Source organism: Halyomorpha halys, unplaced genomic scaffold (assembly GCF_000696795.3).
Source record: "Halyomorpha halys isolate HHAL.00 unplaced genomic scaffold, Hhal_1.1 Scaffold482.1, whole genome shotgun sequence".
NCBI classification, from domain to species: Eukaryota; Metazoa; Arthropoda; class Insecta; order Hemiptera; family Pentatomidae; genus Halyomorpha; species Halyomorpha halys.
This window is the reverse complement of record NW_027109248.1, coordinates 999,290-1,019,142: the sequence shown is the minus strand read 5'-3', so window position 1 is coordinate 1,019,142 and position 19,853 is coordinate 999,290. Positions and strand designations below refer to the sequence as shown.

The 19,853-nt window shown below is 30.0% G+C and overlaps 1 protein-coding gene across 1 annotated transcript; it reads right to left on the bottom strand.

Moving 5' to 3' along the window:
* Positions 1 to 7,191: 7,191 nt before the first annotated feature.
* Positions 7,192 to 19,357, bottom strand: LOC106683417 (protein deadpan). The gene is made up of 3 exons (XM_014424875.2): positions 19,204 to 19,357; positions 12,636 to 12,731; positions 7,192 to 9,733 (listed from the first exon to the last, which is right to left on the bottom strand). The coding sequence occupies exons 1-3, from the start codon at positions 19,258 to 19,260 to the stop codon at positions 9,251 to 9,253; spliced, it is 636 nt and encodes a 211-aa protein (XP_014280361.1). The 5' UTR covers positions 19,261 to 19,357; the 3' UTR covers positions 7,192 to 9,250.
* Between the last annotated feature and the right edge of the window lie 496 nt (positions 19,358 to 19,853).

Below are 19,853 nucleotides of genomic sequence, written 5' to 3'. Positions count from 1 at the left end.
GTGACTGCATTAAATTAATCCTCCTTAGCCTCCTATTCATAAAGTATAAACATTTGTGTTTACATGGATAAAAGTTGTATTGAACGGAATTAATTAGCAAACTCTCTATGATCAAAATAAACAACGAACAAACGAAAAACGACAGGACTTTTTGAATGCCCTGGTAGACTGATTGCCTAGAAAAACACGCCCTTAGATTAAGAGTCTATTTTATGTTATAAAATTCTCCTATCTGTTTAATATTAAAGCTTTTCACTTTAACCTGTGCTATACTTAAGGTATGAGAATAAGTAAAAACTATTAAAATTCCTTTTATTTATTTTAACTAAATATTGAATATTACTATATATAGTAATTGTCATGTTCTAATCCATTATCTGATTTTAGGGATTTCGAAAAAAAAAAATTCAGCATCTTGGTCAGCAATTTATGGACTTCAGGCTTACAATCACTTACGCTCCATCTCTCTGTAGGACACATTGGCCCAGGCATTACGTAATTTTTGCCGCAAATGTGAAGGTTACATTGTGGAAAAGCCTAAGGTAACCTCTCATGCTGATTCACTAATTGTACAAATGACAATGGGGCCCCTCTGGGAATGCACACAGTGCGGGGATGTCTTCACTACATCCTGGGGCCTTTACAACCACACAATGCACCGGCGCCCTCTCAACGAGCAGTGAGTTGCAATACACCTATCCCCATTCTACCTATGATCACTCCTGGTACCACAAGACAGGCGCAAGGTTGAAACAGGTACAGGGAAATGTAGATAGCCCTAGGTACATGGGACCCAGAAAATAAGTTCGTGAGAAGTGTCATCACTAGGTCATTCCTAAATAGATGAAGCTGCTGGTGAGGTGCGAGACCATTGCCTGGTCCCATTGTATGTTTGTGGAGCACCTATCGGGCCTCGTATTCAGCACCCATATTGATGGAATCGGCCCGAGGTAGACCAGGAACAGGAGGAGGCTATACCAGTGAAACCACTGTCGACCAGAGATGTCTACATCCAGAGACAATCCTGTAGAAGTGGAAGAGGGCAGTGTGTCCCATCAATGATCAATCGAAGGCCATCCTGAGAAGGTAGAAGGGGGAAGTGCGTGATGTCACGGATTGATTGAGCCTGAGAAGTGTAAATGTTTAGTAAAATTGAGATTTTAGTGAATTACACAGTTACATTTTTCATTGTTCTCTTTAATTATTATTTGTTTTGTTCATTCACTTTTGTCTTTTATATTTTGTATTCAATCCATTTTTATATTGTATTTTATATCTTTGTACTGTATTCTATATTTGTGTATTGTGTTATAACCACTGTAATCTTTTTGAAAATAAATCATTATTTCTTTTATTGAAGAAAAGTCCAATGTGACTTTCCACCCATGCTTAAAGCCACAGGGCTTAGTAGTGGAAATGGATGAGCCCCTTGTTGGATAAGAACAATGCCCTATGTCACAGGGACTGTGAAGTCATGTTGCGACAACGCATGCACTGATGCCTATTAGACCAATCCCTCCTGAGGTTTAGAGGAAGATGACAGATGTTACGACATGAAGAGGTAGGGCTGGAGGGGCCTGATGCCCGACTGCCTCAATAGATTCAAGAATTCAGCCCCTGAGGAGGATGGAATTCATTATATGTGGGGGTGTAGTAAGTGAAGAACAGAAATGGAATAAACACTTATTTATTGGTGGCAATGTTTCAGGCCTTCATCAGGGTAAAATGTGTAAGTCTTCCACACAAGTGGTTGTATAATTACATATATATGCATATGTAAGTAAAAGTAAACAATAATCGTTACAATAAAATTGTTATAGTTCCAATTCAAATATGTTTACCAAGAAAGCAGGTTACTTTTCCTTAATTGTGATGCTTAAAAGAATTAATTAAATTTTGATTGTTGATAGAATAATTTAATATTTGATAGTTCAATTACCAAGTTTATATAAATAATAAATCTTTCAAATCTATAATGTAATATCTTTAAAAAATCAATAAATATGGTTTATACATGCCAGAATCATTTAAAGCATTAATAAGATACCATAATTATTGATTGGTATAGTTACTTTATTCAACCTGTAAAATGTTGGCAATAATGTTTGACCGCATAACTGTCAAAGCCTAACTTTTTAAGGGGGGCAGTATTTTCATTATATTGAGTTTTATTTTGATTTTTTAAAATAGCATTTACTTGCGCAAGTGATGTTTTTTGTGAAAAATCCACTTTTTTTAAGATGGCAGATGTTATTAAGGTGTTTTACCTACTCATAATTTCAATTATTATGACAGTGTAAAAATATAATTCATAACTGAAAGGGGAAGAATAATTTGAAGTTACTGAAAAGAGTTTCAAAGAGGATATTTGAATAAAAGAAGATATGAGATACATGATGTATAGTGCAATTGGACAACTAGCCACTTCAAATCTTCATAAAATTAGGAAATGGAGAGGTGTCCTTGAGTTTCTGAAGAAATTTAATAATAAGAAATTAATTTCATCCAAACTATCTTAGTGTAAATGGTTTTCAATTTATCATAACAAAACTAATTCACAAAATAGTTAAATCAGAATCAAATTTGTCTATCATATGAAGAAATTTCAACAAGTTCTCATGATGCATATGTTTTCATAAAACACATTTAAAGCCTGACTCTATTAGTCCAAGTAAATTGTTAATTTTTCATAGCCCGACTAATTTACAAATTACTGCTTGAATCATAATTAAATTGTTAATTATTTCAAGTTCTTAACTGAACTTTCAATTTAGAATGTTAAAATAATAGATCAAAACTGCCAAATGGTAGCACAAATAAAAAAATGCAGAAATTAATAGAATTTTGCATATCAAGAATGAAATAGAAACATTGCACAATTTCTATCATTTAGAAAATTAAACCTTTAGAATAATCCCTCCCTTTCTGTATGTTAGGAATGGGGTAAACAATAAAAAATTGTATGCATAGGTAAGAGAAAGCAAAAAATAATGTTAACCTTTATTTATTTCTACATTTCAAACAAGTTTTTTTGGGCATACATCCCCAGAAAATTTATTAAAACCATAATTCTTTTAATCTGAGTAAATCGTCTTCAAAAATATTACTAAAATAAAACTAATTTGAAACAGTAGTAAAGTGAGAATTAAATTGTTATTTATCCTTTATAATAATGCAACACAGACTCATAGAACAGGTTATGAGACTAACTCCCCCAATCTAAATGATTTTCAATTCATTGTAACCAAACTAATTCACAATATAGCACTTAAATAAGAATGAAATATGTCTATTATGTAAGATTTCAATTTCTTATGTTTTCATGAAACACATTAGAACCCTAACTCTCTTAGTCCATTTAAATGGTTAATTTTTCATAACAAAACTAACTTACTACTCATTACTTAAATCATAATTAAATTCATACTGATGGTGTGAAGATAGTGCACCGTAGATATATAATAGGAGAAGATGGTCAGGGGGTGCGGTCAGCAGTAGAAACACGAATCATTTATTTGTGCCGACGTTTCGACCTGATTTTCAGGTCTTCATCATGGCGCTATAAAGACAACAAACATTATTCAGAGAGAGAAAAAAATAATACAAATATATGTATAATTTATGTATATAAATAATAATGTAATCAATCTACTACTGTCTTTGTCCATAGTTTTTAATCAACTAATTTATATTTTCATTCCATTATGTATATTTCCAAATTTTTAGTCTTATTTATTTTATTTTATATATTTGTATTTATTTATTTTTACTTTTTGTTTCTCTGGATGATGGTTTTGTCTTTTTGTTTTTATAGACCTGAAAATCAGGTCGAAATGTCGGCACAACTAAATAATTCGTTTGTTTATTTATGTTTTTTCTGCTGACCGCACCCCCCTGATCATCTATCATAATTAAGAGAGATGGATGACGTACGAGGAGAAGATAGTTGGGGGCGCGGTCAAAATGAAAAACACATAAATAGTTTTAACTTATTTAATTGTGCTAACGTTTCGGCTAGAGTTTCTAGTCTTTATCAGGGCTAAGAACAGAACAAGATAACAACCCATAAGTACAGCAAATAAAAAAGAAAATATAAACAGAATGATATAAAGTGAATAATTTTACAGATTGGAATTAATAAAATGTATACATAGGTAATTGAAAAAGTAGGTAAAATAACATAATTAAGGAAATAAAATAAAAATTAAGTTATATAATGCAAAGAAGTATGAATATATTAATTATTAATAATTTAATAGTTGAAATATGGAAAGAAAAGTAAGATTGAGAGAAAGAAAATATAAGTAAAGTTTAACTCCTATCATAATTAAATTCTTAGTTATTTGAAGTTTCTAAATGATCTTATATAACAACAAAATAAATAGTCATAAAAAGGTGAAATTAAAGTCAAACAATATTTATTTTGCTATATCATATTTTATCTCCAGTTTATTAAGTTAACAACAGCATAAAGGAATGAACAATCCATCAAGTATAATGAATACTAACTAATTTAAAACGCACGTGAGTAATTATGACAGAAAAATTATATGTAGTTTAAACCCCGATCGATAAAACAAAGCAAAAATACATAAAATGACAATTTAGAATAATAGTTCTGCTAACTGCCAAAAGATAGCAGCACAAATCGAGAACGTAGAAAATAATAGTTCCAATTGGCACCGCTAGATGCCAGCACCATACAAACAGCTGTTTATTAAGTTCATTTGTGTTTAGCTAGAAATTATTTGTAACAATAGTTCGACTAACTGCATGAAGGTAGCAGCACCAATCAAGAAATGTTAGTTTCATTAACCGTCGCAAGAGGCCAGCACCATCCAAACAGCCATTTCCGAGGTCTGGTAAGAAAATTTTGACTTTGTATTAGGATATTAGGAACACGCAGGAGCTCCCGACTCGTAATATCAGACGGACTTGAGCTCCTACTTGTTCCTAATATCCTAATGCAAAGGAAAAATTTTCATGCCAGACGTAGGAATAGGCTGTTTGGATGGTGCTGGCACCTAGCGGTGCCAATTGAAACTATTATTTTCTACGTTTCTCGATTTGTGCTGCTATCTTTTGGCAGTTAGCTGAACTATTATTCTAAATTGTCATTTTATGTATTTTTGTTTTGTTTTATCGATCGGGGTTTAAACTACATATAATTTTTCTGTCATAATTACTCACGTGCGTTTTAAATTAGTTAGTATTCATTATACTTGATGGATTGTTCATTCCTTTATGCTGTTGTTAACTTAATAAACTGGAGATAAAATATGATATAGCAAAATAAATATTGTTTGACTTTAATTAGGATAAAATAATTTCACCTTTTTATGACTATTTATTTTGTTGATATATAAGATCATTTAGAAACTTCAAATAACTAGGAATTTAATTATGATTTAAGTAATGAGTGGTAAGTTAGTTTTATTATGAAAAATTAACCATTTATATAGACTAAGTGAGTTAGGGTTTTAATGTATTTCATGAAAACATACGAAATTGAAATCTCACATAATAGACAAATTTCATTCTGATTTAAGTGCAATATTATGAATTAGTTTGCCTATAATAAATTGAAAACCATTTAGATTTAGGGAGTTAGAAGGAAATTGTATTAATTAATATTGGGTAATTTTTCCACAATTAAGGATGAGATTTTATTAAATATACCTTCAAATTCATACCTTAATGTTTCCATATTGGGATCACCATAAATTCTATAAACTTTTTTGGTTTATTATGATCAACTTTACCATTGTTGTTTCATTTTTAATTAGATTTTTTTATCATTTAATCAATATCAATAAGAATGATTGTGGGAAAAATTTCCCTCATTGTAAGAAAATAATATATATGAAAGGATGAACCGAATCCTTAAATAAAAAAAAGAGTAAATGAAGAAATTGAAGATAAACCTTATGTAAAAGTAAGAACAAAAAATAAGCATATAAACTGCTTTATGGATTTAAAAATAAAAATAAAATTCTAATATTATTATTATTATTCTAATATTAAGATTCACACAGATAACATCTTAAGGGAAATAATATCTAAAACAGATAATGATATTGCGGATGATGACATGGGTATTGATTTCAATGATTTAGACATTTCAACAGTATGAAATATTAAATCCAGAGAATTCTTCAGGATTAGTAATATTTAAATTATCAGATACCAAAGTAATATAGAAATATAAAACTATAATACACTATTTAAATTTTTTAAACTATAAATATATAAATTTTATAGAAAAGGATTTAAGCAAATTCAAACAGCACAGCGTCAATACAAAATAATTTCCAAGATATTGAAATTTCTCGAAGATAAAGTTACTGATACCATTGATAATATAAGAAAAAGAGGCTTCATAAATGGAATTGTAATGTCAATCAACTGGTAAACAGTAAACCTAAATTCAAATGATAAAGCACGTTACGATAAGGTCATAACACCTTAGAGAAGAACAATTATCATAAGGAACATAAGATAGTTCTTTAGATTCGTATTAATAGTAGTATCTAAATGAAGAGAAGATTTTTGGGGGTGCAGAATGTGAAGAACGCAAATAAGTAAAAACTTAATTATTAGTGCCAATGTTTCATCCAGAATTTCAAGCCTTCATCAGGGCAAAATGAATAGATCTCCCACCCTAATGGTACTGTATTATATACTGGCGCATAAGTATTAAATAAATGTTTCAATAATCTTGTTGTAGTTCTAAATCAAATATGTATATCAAGAAAGCAATTTACTATCCTTTAATCCTGATACTTAAAAGAACTAATTAAATATTTAAATGTTAAAAGAATAATTAAATATTCGATTGTTCAAATAATCAAAAAATGTAGAAAATTTTACATTAAATATTATTTTAAGTTTTTGACGGCTTCGTTTGAGTAAGGAAATTGGACCGTCCTTAACATTATCCAATTTTCAATTATTCCTAAGGTTAATGATAGTGGAATAGAGATTTGAGTCAAAGCATTTTTATTTATTGACAAAATATATTGAAAGAGCAATTGAATTCACAATAATCACAGTAGCATTAAATATTAAAAACTAATTAAAATAGCTAATTTGTATTAACAATCTACTTACTTTCTATTTACAAGACTATTTACATCATATAATATATTTGAAAACATAAAAAAATAATAACATATTTATATACATTTGTACTACCTCTAATTACATGACATATACAAATAAAATATTTGGTAAATTTTATATAAAAGTTGTATGTTTTGCTAATCATCAATTTTATGTATTATTCAGTGTGCTTAAATAAAATTACATAATTGATGTATCAACATAAGAAGTACTATAATGTTAAAAATATCTGGTGAAAATTTTGATAAACTGTTAATTTTATCCTTCACTGATAATTGACCGTTTGTGTACAAAATATGGCACTTTTTCTTTTCTTGTTTATTGAAAAATTGCTTTATTAAGGAAGAATTATCATTTAAATTAAATTAATGATCTTCTTTTACAATCATAAGAAAAAGTTGCCCAGTGGAATCTGGAGTCCTCCTGTGGTCTACCTAGCCTCTGAAAGTTAGTACCCTTAATTGGGTAAAAATCTGGTGGTCGAGCATGATTCTGACCATATGCTCCTTACACAACCTTTAGTCTAGTAACAGTACTTCCTTACAAATTACTGCACCCTTAACCATTCATGGGTTATAGCGGTGCTGATTTAATTCTATTTTAAGAAAACGTTGGCATTACTTTTTAATTAAAAAAAAACAAAACAAGTTTTCTAAAATTTTCAATGCAGCTTTCACAATTTTTCTTCTGTATAACATACTCTAAAGTTAACATGTAAAATGGGTAGATTATTTATTAACTTGGGCATTAAGTGCTATTTAATATTAATGTATAGTAGTTTTGATTCAATTAAGTACTGTACACTACACAAACAATTTTGCATTAACTACACAAACAATACAAACATTAATAAACAACATGTCATTATAAATTAACACTTAGATGTTAATATACTATTAGATCGGATAACAAGCAAAAATGAGGTTTATAGTAAAAATCAAATCTTTTAAATCCATATTCTCATAAGATAGATTTTTTAGTTATGTTTGTATTGCATTGAGGTAATATTGTATGTTGTAAAAACAAATTGTACAAGATTATTATTTTTAAAATAAATGAAATACATTGATGGTGTAAATTGTTCATATAATAATCATAAAATGTTAGTAATGTAATTAAGTACTGTCCAATTTGTTTATGTTAAATTACATACATATTTAATACCTATTATTTTAATATTTCAGCCTTATATGGTTTTTGGTAAATTATAATTTAAAATAACATATATTCACATTTCCTATAAGAAAGGCAAGTAGTGATAGGTGTAACTATTTAACCAAGATAAGAATCAGAAAAGTCAGAATGAATTAATACAATAAAATGTTCAAATTACTTTTAAAAAACAATTGTAATAATTATATTAAAATGTTTTTTTCTTTTCTAAGTTTCTTTAATATAGAAATAAACATAAAATAACTCATTTTTCATGTACTTAGCTTTAATAGTGGATTGTGTTATGTTACCTTACTGACTTGAGTCATGTTAAGCTAACAATACATAACAAATATGCTAACTTAGCTTATGCTGTAAAACTAAGTTGTGTTTCGAGTATGTCTAAATATATTAAGCCAACAATATTAATGATTATTGTTGAAAGTGTAAAGATTATATATAAATTAACAATTATACTTGAGTAAAATTGAGTTATATCATGTTATTTCATAATCAATGTGTTTATAAATATTTTTGCTTTACTAGAAGTAATTTTGGTTAAATAACTATTGTATTACTCAATTTTGAACTACAATTTTAAATCAGGGTTATTGTTATGTTACATCTTTTTGTAGGGCAGTAATGTTTACTAGGTGCCTTGATAGATAGCTCCATCACTCTTGTAAAACCTTATCCCAACTTCTATGAAGGGAGTTTTGTTTGGACTAGACTTAAGAGATTACAAAAAAAGTGTTTCTTGATTTTGTAGCTTAATTTGTTCTTGGAAAGTATTATTTGACTTATGCTTTCATTTGTTTCAGACATGTTGAATATTTAAGAATTATAAAATAAAAATTTCCTGAACATCACTGTAGAACAGCAATACGTCACTGAAACCAGTTCAATACTTTATAAAAATCACATGTTGACGCGAATCAAACGCACTTTTGTTGCAATACTACTCCTGATCCTATCACTACCAAGGCCTCCACATATCAGCGCCGGTGGAGGTGGATGGCCTTGGTACTTGCATCAGGAGTCCAGGAAGGGCAGGTCTCGGGCTGGACAGAGGTTCCGGGACCTGGACGGAGAGTTCAGATCCCGGGGAGGAGGGTGGGCTGTGCCTGGAAACGGCAACGAAGGCAGATCGGTGTCCGTTGTTGTTGTTGAGGTCCCCCGGTAGCCGGGCCGACGCCAAAGGAATGACTTGGTTGAGACCGCTAAGGCAACCAGTGAGGTGACCTAGCAACCGTCTCCTTACCCCGTCGTCCACTCCATCGATGGTAGAAACGTAGCGCGACACCTCTGCAGCACATTCGTTGAATCCAGAATGGAACTTGGATATGACAGAAGGGTCTGCTGACACGGCGGATCTCATCTGGTGCCGCTGTAAGTCCTGGAGGTGCTTCACAGTCATCTCCAAGATGTCAGCCTTTTCCAGTTTGGCATGTCGAGCTGGCTGTAACAGAAAATCTGAGTTAGGTATACTGTGGCTGTAGGAATTCATAGTGAATACATAGAAATACAAAGCCTTGCTTAAGAAATGTATATATTATTTTATACACAGAATGACAAAGACACACTATTTATAAAAGCCACTAAATAGTTAATCATTAAAATGGTGGTATCGAAAAGCCAATTTGGTAAAAATATGAATATCAAATTTCAGATTGCTACAAGTTTCCCAAACTATGGCAATTTCGCGCCAAGTGTGTGGATGGGTTATTTGGATTGGCTGGTTCAAATTTGTAGCCTATCCGACGAGTATCGGATTTTGAAGAAATCAAAAGCGTTTGAACAATGTTGTGCTCATTTAGTCTTGTTTTAGAACGGCCAACAAATAAATATTTATGCTCTCCGCATTTTATCCGATTAAAAAAATTTCCTTACAATAGCTAATCAATAATTAACTAACTACAGGTTAAGATCTTGTATTTTAAGATTCTATTAATTAGGTTTAAATACATTGTGTCAAATCTTGTTAAAGTTGTTCAATTTTGCACAAATATATATTTATAGGAACATTATACACTTAGGTTATTAAATTAATATGCATCTAATTAAAATATAAGAACGGAACGAATTGAATCTAATATCATTCCTGTGAATTTTTCTCATCTGCAATCTTAGTACTTGTGTTTTTTTTCAATTTACTCGCTTCATTTTGTTTCTATGTATTATAAAAATTAGTTTAAATGGGAGGTAATAATATACCATACATGTTTTAAGTTTTCGCCCTCTGGAACACACAAATGTGTGGATACCGGCATTTATTTATTTGTCTGTTTACCAAAATTATTTTTAGACTTACGGCAAGTGGCGAACGTGTGAATCCGGCTTTACATAACTGAAAACTCGAACTCTCGCAACACATTCTGTGAGAATGACCCATATACATTTATAATAAATAGAAAATGTGGGAGAAATCCCTCCCACGACCATGATATCCATATGGCCGTGCAATTAAGAAGAGCAGTGATGCTGAAGGCAGTGTTACTATCGGTTCCGGTCCGGCTGCTCAGCATATGGTGGCAGTGGCCAGGGCCGTTCTCACGGTACGCAACTGACCATTTTAATCCATTATCTCCACCACAACAGACTAATAATGTCTGTATTTTATTACTCTTCATCAACACACTATAACATGTTCTCTGATGGATCCAGGCCATAACAGGTAGGCTTCTAATGGAATTAGAGGTGAGATGGCGAATGGATTCATTTTAAGCGACTAAAAACAAGTTAACAGAGAATATAGTAACAAGTTAAAATTTAGCTTGTAAGTAAACAAGAAGGTTAATTTTGTTTGTTTAAGTTGTTGGTTGGGGCTTATTTATCACGTGAAATGTTGGACGGACATAATTTTGTTAAATGCATAAGGGTCGTAATGCGTGTATCTTTTTTTAAAGTCGAATTGTTAGATAAATAAAATATATTATATTTTCCAGATACATACATGTAATTTGAATTTCGCATTACAGACCCTTTTTCTTTTTTAATTTAGTGTTGTAATTAAGGCAACCAATAATTAAAGGAGTCTTCTGACATGCCTGGTGTATTAGAATATTCATGTTAATCTTCTTATTCTAGCTACTAAGTTGCTCTAGTGCCATATCAATCGCCTCTGTTTATCCAATTTCTCACCCACAGTCCTTTAAGTGTTGTCATTTTCCTAATTATTCCATCTCTAACGTCCAAAATTCATTAATAACTAATTTAAACACGGTATTTATATCTTTCTTGCGTTGTTGATCGTCCATCTTAAATTAACCAAACATTTTAACTGTTTAAATACGTATGAACATATACCAAAAATTTAGTTGTCTACTTAACAACTAAATACTCGCAAACTAACCCTAACCGATATACAGACATCATTGTTTTAGATATATTTAGTGCAAGTGTTTGAACATTTCAACATCAATTACCTTTTAAATTTTCAGACATTTCAATAAGTACATCTTGATTTGGCAAGTCTTATTATTGATATAAAAATATGATGAAAACTACAACGTCGTATTATAATCTAAAATTAATGAGATGGCGCTTCTTTCATATTTGCGTCATTCTAAAGGGACACGTCAAAGATGGGCGTTCAGGCTGATCGTGTATGGTTAACACCGATTGATTACTGAGAATATTTGGAATACATTTGAAGTTAGGTTGGTACTTAAAAAGTAGTGGGGAAGCAACCTGCGATTACTTTATAGAATTTACGTTATTCTTGTGGACCAATATCAAACTAATGGCCGAACAAGCTTTCTGTTTATTACGAATCTAATATATAATATATACATTTTTATTTTCAATTTTCTTATGAGTATATCCTAAAACTATGCATTTCTTATCTATTTAATATTTGAAAACTATTTTGAAAAAATGAAAAAAAAAATTCTGAAAAGTTCATAATTCTCGTCGAAATACTTTTCGAAAAATTTTATCTACGACTTTAAATATTAAAAAATAATGGCAGATTCTAAACTTATATAAATCAGGTGATAAAGCTCACGGTTTCTCGAATTCCTATTTTGGTTTTGGTTTTTTGTACAGGAGAAATCGTTTTTGCCCTAAACTTTTCAGAACATTAGTCACAGGAATAACAGGTTGAACTAAGATTAATTAGACGTAATAGTTTATTTGAGAATGACCCATGCGAATAAGCTATTTTATAAATATGTCAAAATTCCAACATATTTCAAAATTCGATCACCTTTCAAAAATAGGCCCATCTCCCAACATTTCAGAGTGATTTGACATTTACACGCGATCCAGAAGTCAACTTTACACTCAGTAGTGGGCCAAACACATTTTGATTCATTTATTATATAATCATAAATATTGTTGATGTGTGATAAGATACTTACGTCTTTCTTCATTGCTTCAAGGATTAGAGATTTCAACTCGTCCAAACACTGGTTGATCCGAGCCCTTCTCCTTTTCTCCATGATAGGCTTGTTGCTCTGTGGGGGAAAAGAAATTATCATATTTAAATAATTTAAAATAAAAATAATGCAGCTAATTTAATCATTAAATCTAGCTACTGTAATGAAATTAAAATATGAAAAATCATACGCAATTTACTCATTAATTTATAAGCACACAACTTTTCTATCTCGCTTGATTAACGGAATAGATGATAAAAATATGTCAATGATGTGCATATTGTTAACCAAGGATGAGATGGTGAGTGAATAACATTAATAAGTGATTCTTATTTTATTTTTCCTACGTTTCGGTCTGAATTTCAGTAAGTATAGACAAGATAATCTCGTATGTTTATATATATATATATATATATATATACACACATATATAAATCGTAATTATGTGATTTTACTTAAATATTTTCAAGCTTTTTATTACATCATTTATATCGCTTTCTTTCTCAATTTTCTCATGATTTTAATTTTTCTTTGTTTACACGTACTAGTCTGATTTTCATATATTTTTGTCTTTCTAGTTTTTCATTATGTTTATTATTATATTTCTTGTTATACTGTTTTTATTTATATTCTTACATGGTTGTTATCTTGCTTGTTCTTAACCCGGAAATTATGATAAAATAAGTTCCTTCATCACTCCTGACCGTACCCAACCCCTGACCATCTTCCAAAAATATTTTTATGTTAATTTAATATGGATTATATTAGTTCATTTGTAGGAAAACTAAAATTACGAAGAAATTTCCTTTAAAAAAAAAATACTTTCACTAAGCATGTTATTGTTCATTGCGTTTGTATACGGGACACAGGTGGAGATTTTCATGTGGGGTACGCAACAAGTCTGCAATGGACTAGGGAACTCTCAGAACCTGTTGCATCGTTCAACAAGTAGCTTGTTGATTGTTGGATATCGATCTGGGTATAATGCTTTCATCAGTCCGAACCACTTAAACCTATCGATTTTCTCCATATAACAGGTGTAATATCGATTTTTAAGAACACAATGTGTCTAAATACTGATGAGGAAGAAATCAGTCACGCTGTTGTAGGATTAGTTTTTAGTTTATAAAAATGAAATATGCAATGTTTCATTATTGTTTCTAATGTTTACTTTTATTGGGTTAATGCAATCAGACAACTTAGTTTTTTTTTTTGTTTTTTTATGGTGGCCATTGGCGGGCATTCCTCCTCTCTAACAACTCTACTCCATTATAAAATAACAGAATTAGGTGAATATTTATCTATTACATATTAACTTTTTTCAGGTTATTTCTTCTTGTTTTTGTTTCTATTAGATTCAGAGTAAAGTTCGGTAGGAGGAAGAAGAAGGGAATCAGAGAATCATGAAGACGTAAAGATAATGAATTGAAGGAAATTAGCAACAATGGTACCTTACAGTTCATATTTATTATTATTTTATTTTTAGTCGTATTAATTTTTTATTTAACATGAATTGTAATGTTATTTACTTCTGAATATGACTTATGTTATTTATTTTTTAAAAAATATTATTCACTTTATTGTACGAATTTTCATTTGCCTAAACTACCCTTTTTACATTTTTTTTTTATTATTCTTCAATCTCGTATATGCTATGTTTATATTATTAAAAAATATATATATTTTTTAAAATATAATATTTTAAAAAATGCAACATTTTATATAATATAATGATTTAGCTCAACATTTTAAACTGTTTGAGTATTATACCGTTATGTTTTAACAACGGTATAATACTAAGTTTCGTGAAAAGCCTCCGTCTAATCTAATCTAAGTCGATATCTCACTAGTCCAAAAGTCAGGCCGTTCTCAATATTTTTGAAGTAAATATTGTTTTAGAATGAACTATTGAGCCGTTATCGTAGACAAAGGGACGAAGACGAAGAGCCCTCGGGTCCATTGATGACAATAGTAACGTGTAGTGGAGGATGGGTGGGGGGAGGGTGTGAGAACGGCCGTTACTATGAGCATAATTACTTCCTCCCTACCTGGCCCTCTTACCCAAGCGGTTATTTAATACTAATTGTCCGTTACCGGTTACCGGTTACTGTTCCGGTGACAGGTAGTGTCTGATAAGGATCCCATAACTGGAGCTTTAAGTCAATTTTTTTGTGTTTCTTGGCTGATTAGTAATATCACTAATGCATTGTCGTTCACTCCAAATCTAGATTTTTTACTTTCACTTACCGATATATGGAATATAAATATAGATATAAAGGAGTGTATTGCGATCATGCAATATTTATAATTCGAGTTTTCGATGGAAATATACGTTGTGACGTCTCCCAAGTCCAAATAAAATAGTCTGTGTCTGTGTGTGTGTAAAGAGCTCAAAATTGAGAAGTAGTACGAAAGTTAAATTACACATTTAAGGCGGGCATGCCTGAGATGTGACAACTTTTTCTTTTGAACGGAAAAGCTACTTTATAAACTAAGTATGTCAATGAAAAATTAAGTGCTCTTTATTAATATCAATTAGGTCTTATACTCTTCAAAAGTCTGAGAGGGCTTAAGTGGCCATTTTTTTACAAAATTATTCTCTAAAATACCTTCAGTTTTATTTATGAACAGTGGTTATAATCTTATTGTTAACAGTAATAAAAACATGGATAAATACAAAATATTAAAGAATTTTATGAATAACTAAAAAAAGGAAAAATAGATACATCTGAAACTTTCCAACTTTTCATGTTTTTCTATTTTTAAAGAAAAATTTTTTTAACCTTCCGTTAAGTCCTAGGGTGGGTCGGGTAGGGATAATTCATATCCTCACTAACCCTTGAATGAACTAACGCCCGTGAATACAGTTAAGACCAAGGAATGTCACTTAGGTGATTCCCAGCTATATATACCATTGAAAGCAAAAGTGGTGTAAGTCTTTCTGTTTTCATCAAAATTCATTTTCATTAAAAAAAAAAAATAATGGTAATAAAAAAAAGAAATAATTAGTTAATATATGGATATGCTCATAACGGACTACTTTTACCAGAAAATACTGTTATTCCTTACCAAATCCTTTATACAGCTTCCTTAGAAGGGTTGATTTTTTTAAAATTCCAGTTTTGACTTATACCAATTTTGTATTCAACGCCTTATATTACATTTATACATATTACAAAATTAATTAGATAGGTATTTTCAAATAACGAACTACAAGGAAGGAGTGGTAGAAACTTTTTTGTTTTTTATGTTATAAAGCAATATGGGTTGATATTATGAATATTATGTATTTATTTTTTTAAATATATTTGCTTTGTAAAAAATATTAGAAAAAAAATCGATTTGTATATGAAATGCTTTTTAAAAATTTATTTATTGATACCTACAACTGTATTAAAAATATATATAACAAGTAAATTTTATGTTAGTTATAGAATGACATGATACAGACATGTGGAAAATCTATCCACTGATTGAAATCCAAAAATATGTTTAGTGGAGATCTCAAGGCAATCTTCTTTTCTGACGCCTAGGAGGGTTATCAGGTGATGAAAAAGTAGCCAGGTTAACGTAAGTTAAAGTAGGTTTGGGTGATTGGTTCAAGTTTATCGTGGTAGGAGTGACGTGTATAAAACTTATACTTTAAAACCCGAATGAGTTTATGATCTCCTAAAAAAAGTTTAAATTTTTGACGTTAAAACGTTTTGATTTAAATATGAAATATACTTTTAATAAAGATCTAAAATTCACGCTCAATAGGATTGTATATATATGTATATATACACATTTTGTACATTCTGTATATATATATACACACACACACGCCCATAAAAAAGGTCAAGATGTACATAGAAAAACAAAGAACCCCTAGAAACGGTTCCCACGAGAAAGAACCCCTTTCCTCATACCTGGCCCGCTGCCTTTTATTGCAGGTGGTCTTAGGGCCTATGGGGTGGGTTTTAAAACCTCAGCTTGCAATTTATTTTAATGAAGATTAGTGAAGTACCATTCGCCGAACAAAATCTTGTAGTATATATTATAATATATACTTCGGACGTTCCTCAAAGCTACCTAAAATTCAGTTGCCTTAGCTTACTTGAGAATAATTGCCCAACTTCGACTCTCCGGTAAATATTCAATTACTCTAACTCCCAGGTCACACAAATATACTTTGGACTCAAAGAAGCTTTGTCCAGTTTGTGATGGAATGGCATTGGTGGATTTTTTTAATTATCTAAAAAAACTGTCCCACGAATCAAGATAACCTAATCCGATACAAGACGAAACTAAGCAATGTTAGCCAAAATCAATTGTATGAACTTCTCACGATTAGATCTTAAAGTTCTTTTTATATATGTAACACAAAACCTTATACTTTGAGCTGGGTACCTATCTTTATGATATTATATGAAAAAAAAAAAACTATACATCTTATAGTTTTTTTTTTCATATATTAATAAATACTTAGTTACGTTTTATAAAATATTTTTTATAATACTCATTATTTTTATGAAATAATTACAATGATATATTTAATCATGTATTTTACTAACTCTATTTGTACTTTTTGACCCATAAAGAAATTAATAAATTATAATCATTATATAAATATCTTTATTGTATCCCACTCATATTAATTCTATCAAAGTGACGTCATATTTTTTCTAATGTCCACACATGCCGAATATACAACAATATATATAATATAAAATTTATTTATTAAATAAAAATATTTTCCAAGTTTTGAACATTCTTTGTATGGCCTAAAGACACATAGAAATGGGTCTAAGGCACAAAACGGGACCCATACAACAGTTTTAGGGTACAATAGTAGTCAGTACCATAGAGGCGGCCCTAATTGGTACCCATAAATAAATAAAGGTCAAACAGATGGTGACAAGTCAACTTTGTGCCAGGAAGGAAGTCATCCTAAGTACCGCTAACTGAATTCACTAATTAATTTAAATGTCAAACAGTATTAGTTTATTAAATACAAAAGTGTTAAGAATTAACTAATATCTATGTAAGTGTTGATAAGAAATTTTAATAAGTAAATTTTTCATTTACATTTCATAGTTTATTGGTGGTCAATATAATTTTGCATATCACTTCCCATCAACCGCCAATGTGTGATGTTATATCTACGATCCACAGCAATGACCGTACTTTAGATAATTTTATCCATTACAAAAACTAATTATCAACGCCAAATTAGTTAGTTAAATTAGAAAATTATCTAACTGAAGCAGATTTAAAGTTCTTGATGAAACAATTTTTTATAGTGATAAAATGAAAATTGATAAGAGATTTAACAACTATGAAATTCTATTTTTCATTGGTTTTTATTTCTTAATTTACTATGCCAAATAGTACGTAATACGTTAAAATTAATAAATTGCCTCGATTTAGATTTCATTATATTACTATTATATATAAAAAAAAAATATGCATAATATCTGAGCATATATACAACTGGCATTGGAATTTAGATATATCCGCCAAAAAAAAGGCACTAACGGAAGTTTATTGGTAATTCAAAGTGCAGTGTAATATATATACTTAATGTATTGATTATTTACAAAAGTATATTTATATTTTAAAAATAGGAAAGCATATATTGTTTGTTCAAATTTTCATTTGTTTAATCCTATGGATCCGTATTAAATTAGGTTATTTTTTAAACGTAATTTTAGTGTTATTTTATGTCTTTTACGAATGCAATATTATATCGAAGCTTTATTTCCATCAATACTTCTATGTTGGTATATGAACACAATAAAGATCGATTTAAGCTATAAGTTCCGTGTCTCTTCCAAAATGTTTACATATGAACATAATAAAGTAGAAATAAATATTAGGATAAACATATGTAAACATAACGGGTAATTTACACTTTATAATTCTGGATGGAAACGGTACCGATATTAGTTATATGCAATTTTAATAAATTTAATTTTTGAATTATATGTTTAAATAAAAACATTCTACTATTTATATTTATAATAAAATATATATATATATATAAATTGCAATTTAATTACACGATCATCTTGTACACTTAATAATGTCAACTTCTGATTAGCCTAAACTACATAAAAGCTGACTTTTTGATACAACTATAATGGTAATAAATTACGCAAGTTTTTAAACAACTTTTTGTTTAACTAATAGTTCTTCAACTGTATAAAGATGGGCTGTTACGAAAGATGCAAAAATAACAGAAAAGCTGAGTAACCTTAGTACTTTGTTAATATTATTTATTAGTATAATTACTAGTAAATAGGTTTTCTACTATTTAAGTTGATTTCTCGACCGCCTTCCGGACCAACTTCCTACAGTCAATCACATACGATCAACTCTAAATCTTCCAAATAATTATTCACGTGTTTAATAATGATATGACAATTTAATTAAATGTTCTTACATAATTTTAAATTCTTCAGTATTCAATGAAAAGTTTCGAAATGTAAACAAACTTGTTTTGACAACCGAAACTACCCCATCTTTGAAATACGCACTATTTTATTAATTAATTAATTAATGGACTTACCTTCCTGAGCTCAGCTTTTGACAAGGAATGCCGATGGGCTGCCATGATGTCTGGCATCTCTCTGATCGTATCCAAAGCACAGCTACCTTTACGACTGAACGACTACTCTCTTCAACTCTCTACTGACTCTAACAAGAACCTCCTCTACTCCACAGGTGAGCGTGGGAACTGCCCGCAACAGTTGGTTCCTCCGCCTCTAATCTACCCCCACCATCCCCTCTACTTCTCAGCTGCTTCTTACCGCTAGTTATATACAACTCATATACATATATATATGCTGAAAATGTTTTTAGGTTTGCTGATATAGAAAATAACCTCAGTTTCTTCCATAATGTTACTATTTTCCACAAATACACGATCGTTTTAATTCTGTACAAAAAAATTTAAAAAAATGTTTTCAGAACACTTTGGATAATAGACATCAAACGGATCAACTACAAAATTGTATGGTACCAATTGAACATTATAATATACCAAATGATAGGAAATCTACTAAGTAAATTTGAATTAAATATATAAGGTATTGTATTTATAATTGTTTAAATAAATTGAAAAATGTTTAAATAAATATAGCCTTCCGATCCAGCAAATGTATAATTTACCGTTATCTTAAGAATGGGAGAAATATTGTATTCCCAACGGTACCTAAA

Excerpts from the sequence above, each read along its gene's own strand:
- LOC106683417 (XM_014424875.2), bottom strand. The coding sequence starts at position 19,260 with ATGCCAGACATCATGGCAGCCCATCGGCATTCCTTGTCAAAAGCTGAG. Across the intron at positions 12,732-19,203 it reads CAAAAGCTGAGCTCAGGAAG|AGCAACAAGCCTATCATGGA; the intron begins GTAAGTCCATTA and ends TTTCCCCCACAG. Across the intron at positions 9,734-12,635 it reads TTGAAGCAATGAAGAAAGAC|CCAGCTCGACATGCCAAACT; the intron begins GTAAGTATCTTA and ends TTTCTGTTACAG.